The sequence below is a fragment of the Zea mays genome, chromosome 1 (genome assembly GCF_902167145.1).
Source record: "Zea mays cultivar B73 chromosome 1, Zm-B73-REFERENCE-NAM-5.0, whole genome shotgun sequence".
NCBI classification, from domain to species: Eukaryota; Viridiplantae; Streptophyta; class Magnoliopsida; order Poales; family Poaceae; genus Zea; species Zea mays.
Window position 1 is genome coordinate 200,884,774 of NC_050096.1, and position 6,203 is coordinate 200,890,976.

General features: G+C 46.5%; 1 protein-coding gene across 1 annotated transcript; it reads left to right on the forward strand.

Annotated features, from left to right (window-relative positions):
- The first annotated feature begins 1,169 nt into the window (after positions 1–1,169).
- On the forward strand, positions 1,170–2,700 carry LOC111590608 (uncharacterized). Its single transcript, XM_023301404.1, has 2 exons — positions 1,170–1,531; positions 1,599–2,700. Exons 1-2 carry the CDS (start codon positions 1,253–1,255, stop codon positions 2,538–2,540), a joined length of 1,221 nt encoding a protein of 406 aa, XP_023157172.1. The 5' UTR covers positions 1,170–1,252; the 3' UTR covers positions 2,541–2,700.
- Positions 2,701–6,203: the final 3,503 nt, after the last annotated feature.

Genomic DNA, 6,203 nt, shown 5'->3' on the forward strand with positions numbered 1-6,203 from the left:
GGGCGCGGAGATTTCACCTGAGAACTCGCTGTGAGCTCCGCCTGCTTTGCGATCCGTTGGGGACGCAGAGAAGAGATAGGGGAGGATAACGAGCTGATAACTGGGACCCACACGTAAGTGAGGTGTGCACAGGGATAGAGTTGGGCTGGCGCGGTGGGATTGAACGACTGGGCCGACTAATTTCAGCCCAGACCCGAGGGAAAACCTTCTTTTTATTTTCTGTTCCAATTTCTTTTTCTACTATTTCTATTTGCTAAATTCAAATTGGAATGTGATTTGTACTTCAACACTCAATTAATGTGCAACACTCACAAAGTGCAGCTTGAGATGCAAGGTTCATATTTATTATTAATCCATTTCTTTAAGTAAATGCTTTGAAACATACAAATTTAATGAGACAATGGTTATTAAATATAAGGGATAACTTTATTTAAAATGTTTATTAACTATTCACAAATAACCATGAAATCGTCATTAGGTAGAACTTTTATGAAACTCTTCTGAGATCATTTCAAAATATTGAGTTCCAAGGTTAATGAAAAGGATGATTTAACTCCTTGAAGGCTCTATCTCATTTAGTCCCTTGCTTCAAATCATAAGTATTTTAAAATCTTGGAAGAGGCCTTCCCTTGATAATTTTATAGAGGAAGTAATAAATTGAAAGTTTCTCCTATTTTGAATACCATATTCTTACTTATCCTTATTTATTTATTTTCGAGAAATACACTTTATCACGGATGATATTATTATTGGCAGTTATTTTATCTCAACCTCTTTTGGAAATTCTTTAATTCATCACAATGTGATTTTGAGGGTTACATCAATAGTGCGGATTTTCTAGCATTGAGGGAGGAAAAAAGGTCATACATGAGTAACAACTAGCAAGGCATGCAAGCAACGGCTGACACTACAGAAAGAATCAGCTTTGCTTTATCTCATCGATAAACTCGCGAAGTCGCGGCTGTCCCCGGCGAAGGGGAGGTTGAGAGCTGGTTCCGCTGCGGCGGCAGCAGTTCCTCCGATAGCGGAGACGCGAAACAGATAGCGAGGAAAGCTGGGTTGTTCAGATTCTGTGGCAGGCCAGCAACACCGATTTAAATGTTTTGGATAAACACGTAGCATGTCCCGCCGATACGAACTCGAACAACCTTTTTCCTCCCTATAAATTAATTCACAGCAATTTGACCGTGGTTCTTCGAAAACCACAATCTCCAGATAGCAATTGATCGCAACGCGTTGCTTCCCTTCGCTGATGGTGGATAGCCGCCGAAGCGCACGCGCAAGGGACGACGGCGCAAGGCTCCACGCAGCGACGCAGGAGGATTACTTCCTTCCGTTCAACTTCAGCCCCGTCGACAAGTGCACGGCGCTCACCGCCTGCATCGACGACGGCAGGTGTCACCGCGTCAGCAAGGGCGCTCCGGAGCAGAAGCAGATCATGACCCTGCGCAAGTGCCAAGAGGATGTCACGAACAAGGTGCACGCCACCATCGACAAGCATGCTGAGCGAGGCCTCGCCGTCGCCAGACAGGTAGGTGTTCAGATCGATCTTGAACACGCATGCATGCATGACACTTGTCACGGTACATTAATTACAGGAAGTGCCGGAGAAGCGCAGCAAGGAGGACGACGGCACCGGCGGTCCGTGGCAGTTCGTCGCCCCGCCCCTGCTGCCCCTTCTCGACCCGCCGCCTACGGAGGACAACGGCGGAAGCGCACAGGCGAGGCCCGACGTGGCGACTTCCAGCAAGAAGAAGGAAGAGAGACAAAATAGCGCCTATAGCGGTGCCGCCAACATGACACGGAAACGGCCATGCCGCCATCGGGTCCCTGACAGCATCACCGCCGTGCAGCACGAGCGCCTCGAGGCACTCGGTGCAACAAAGCCGCCGCGATTGATGATCGGGAAGTCGCTCATGGCGAGCGACGTGGACCCAAAGCAGGCGCGCCTGCTCTTCTCGTCGAAGCGCGACTCGCTGTCGCAGGTGACCCGCGTCTTCACCCAGACGGAGATGGGACTCGTCAGGGACAGGGCCGGGCTGCTCGTCACCGCGTTCGACCGCGACGGCAGGAGCTACCACCTCACGTGCAAGTACCTCGAATCTAACTCCGGGTACCGCTTCATCGCCGGATGGAAAGCGTACGTCCAGGACAACGGCCTTGGAGCGGCCATGCGCGTGGACCTGTGGTGGTTCCGGTCCCGGAAGCTACACAACCGGTACGAGCTGCGCGACGGGAAGGAGAAGGTCCCCTTCACCGTGGACAGCGGTCACCCCGATGGCTCCTTGGGCCTCGTCCTGCTGCACTACGAGAACGACCTGCCGCTGCCGCTGCCGCTGCCGCTGCCGCTGCCGCTGCCGCTGCCGGAGCGAGCCGTCGAGGCGCCGCCGCCCGTCCAGGAGGCGGAGACGAGGCACATGGAGTCTAAAACGACGAATACCGAAGAGGAAGTAAATGCCGCGATAGGGTTGTTGATGCTGAGCCAGAACGATGACCGATCGCCGAGGAGCATGAAGAGGACGAGGAGGACACGGAAGTGAATAGGAGGAGATCCATGAATGCCATGGGATTTTTCCCCATGGATCTCATCCAACTCCCTTGTCACCAGACCGGCTGATCGACCAATTATTTAGTCTTGTCTCTTGTTTCGTATTTCCCTCCGGTAATAAGATTTAATTGTCGTTTTGATGTGTGGAGCTAGTGATCCAAAGGATTAACGTTCTGAAGTTTTGTTCTTAGACTAAAATGCCATCATTAGCGCTAGTGATGGTTATTAGTTCCCGAGGGCCAAGAGCAACCGCAATGCAACGTTCTAATCGTCGGGCGTGCACAAGGCAAAGCAAAAGCTAACAAATAGACGCGCACATACAGGCACCTAGCAAACGTGCGCATTTAACTGTCAGGACATTGGTGCGACCGCAAACAAACAAGCGTCAAAAAATTAGATAATGGAAGGAATAACAAATATGTTTAACAGTCAGAACACCGCTGCGACCGCAAACAAAAGAGATTCTTGTTTGCCATGCACATGCAGTTTTTTTTTGTTAAATAGTGTACACAACCTACATTTCCCTTTCGCCGAAAAGAATATACAAACCAAATGGAATTTCTATCAGTGGTCGTGTCGTACAATAGAGCTAGCATATTAAATAACTGCACGCCATTGTTGCCAACCGCAGAACCAAGGATGCATATAGTATACCCCACAGCAGCAGGGGTGATCCTTCCCATGATACATATCTTCTCAATGAAGAATGAACCATTAGAACAATAGCATATAGCCACAATAAAAGGCCAAGAATACAACTTCATTACCTCAGTGGCATAAAACAATTCAAGGTCATGCTAAATAAGAATATTTAAGTATCTTTGGGGCGATGGCCAAGGATCATGCTAACCTTTTTAGGCAGCATAATAGCTTACTAGGATAATGTCTGTGCGTTGCAACAACACACGATCATGTTTAATGAGTAACTTTAGTAATTCATTTAGACGAAGAGTTTATCTTATGTGTATTTCACTTGCATACATGGGAGTTCATGAATTAGTACATGACACCACTGAAAGTCGCCTAGAGGGGGGTGAATAGGGCGAATCTGAAATTTAACACCTTAAGCACAACTACAAGCCAGATTAGCGTTAGAAATAAATGTGAGTCCGAGAGAGGGCGCAAAAACAAATCGTAAGCAAATAAGAAGTGAGACACAAGGACTTGTTTTACCGAGGTTCAGTTCTCGCAAACCTACTCCCCGTTGAGGTGGTCACAAAGACCGGGTCTCTTTCAACCCTTTCCCTCTCTCAAACGGTCCCTCGGACCGAGTGAGCTTCTCTTCTCAATCAAACGGGAACCAAACTTCCCCGCAAGGACCACCACACAATTGGTAGTCTCTTGCCTCGGTTACAATTGAGTTTTGATCACAAGAAAGAATGAGAAAGAAAAGAAGCAATCCAAGCGCAAGAGCTCAAATGAACACGACAAATCACTCTCTCTAATCACTAAAGCTTTGTATGGAGTTGGGAGAGGATTTGATCTCTTTGGTGTGTCTTGTATTGAATGCTAGCTCTTGTAAGGTGTAGAAGAGTGGAAAACTTGGATGACTTGAATGTGGGGGTGGTTGGGGGTATTTATAGCCCCAACCACCAAACTTGACCGTTGGTGGAGGCTGCTGTCGACGGGCGCACCGGACAGTCCGGTGCGCCAGCCACGTCACCTGGCTGCTGGGTTCCGACCGTTAGAGCTCTGACTTGTGGGCCCGCCTGGCGGTCCGGTGGTGCACCGGACAGGCCCTGTAGGCTGTCCGGTGTGCCACCCGCGCGTGCTCTGCTCCTCTGCGCGCACAGGCGCGCATTTAATGCGTTGCAGTCGACCGTTGCGCGCGAAGTAGCCGTTGCTCCGCTGTTACACCAGACAGTCTGGTGAATTATAGCGGAGCTCCTCTGAAAATTCCCGAAGGTGAAGAGTTGGGCGTCGAGTTCCCTGGTGCACCGGACACTGTCCGGTGCGCCAGACCAGGGGACACTTCGGTATACTTGGCTCCTTTGTTTTGAACCCCTATTCTTTGACTTGTATTGGTTTGTTGTGAACCTTTGGCACCTGTAAAGACTTATGGACTAGAGCAAACTAGTAAGTTCAATAATTTGTGTTGGCCAATTCAACCACCAAAATCATTTAGGAAATAGGTGTAAGCCTAATTCCCTTTCAATCTCCCCCTTTTTGGTGATTGATGCCAACACAAACCAAAGCAAATATAAAAGTACAGAATTGAACTAGTTTGCATATTGTAAGTGCAAAATGTTACTTAGAATTGAAACCAATATTTTCATAAGATATGCAAGGATTGATTCTCCTTTCTTATTTAACATTTTGGACCACGCTTGCACCACATGTTTTGTTTTTGCAAAGGTTTTGGAAATTCTTTTCAAAGTCTTTTGCAAGGAGTCAAAGGTAAATGAATAAGATTATTGAGAAGCATTTACAAGATTTGAAATTTTCTCCCCCTGTTTCAAATGCTTTTCCTTGACTAGACAAAACTCCCCCTTAATGAAATCCTCCTCTTAGTGTTCAAGAGGGTTTTGATGTTAATTTTGAAGAGGGTATACCAACTTGAAATTATATCACAAATAAGATACCAATTTGAAAATACTTCTTTAAAACCAAATTGAAAGACTAAAATTTTTGAATTTGGTGGTGGTGCGGTCCCTTTGCTTTGGGCTCATGCTCTCTCCCCCTTTGGCATAAATCGCCAAAAACGGAATCATTAGAGCCCTTTTAACTACTTTATCCCCTTTGGCAAACAAAATATGAGTGAAGATTATACCAAAGACGGAGAGTTGCTCGGAGTGACAGCAAAGGGTAAATACTTGACGGAGTGGAGTGGAAGTCTTTGTCTTCGCCGAAGACTCGAATTTCCTTTCAATCTATGACTTGGTTTGAAATCCACTTGAAAACACATTAGTCATAGCATATATAACAGAGATATGATCAAAGGTATATTTATGAGCTATGTATGCAAGACATCAAAAGAAATTCCTAGAATCAAGAATATTTAGCTCATGCCTAAGTTTATTAAAAGTTTGTTCATCTAGTGGCTTGGTAAAGATATCGGCTAATTGTTCCTTAGTGTTGATATATGCAATCTCGATATCTCACTTTTGTTGGTGATCCCTTAGGAAATGATACCGAATGGCTATGTGTTTAGTGCGGCTATGCTCAACGGGATTATCCGCCATGCGGATTGCACTCTCATTATCACATAGAAGAGGAACTTTGGTTAATTTGTAACCGTAGTCCCTAAGGGTTTGCCTCATCCAAAGTAGTTGCACGCAACGATGACCTGCGGCAATATACTCGGCTTCGGCAGTAGAAAGAGCTACGGAATTTTGCTTCTTTGAAGCCCAAGACACCAGGGATCTTCCCAAGAACTAGCAAGTCCCCAATGTGCTCTTTCTATTAATCTTACAACCCGCCCAATCGGCATCGGAATAACCAATTAAGTCAAATGTGGATCCCCGAGGGTACCAAAGCCCAAACTTAGGAGTATAAACTAAATATCTCAAGATTCGTTTTACGGCCGTAAGGTGAGCTTCCTTAGGGTCGGCTTGGAATCTTGCACACATGCATACGGAAAGCATAATGTCTGGTCAAGATGCACATAAATAGAGTAAAGAGCCTATCATCGACCGGTATACCTTTTGATCGACGG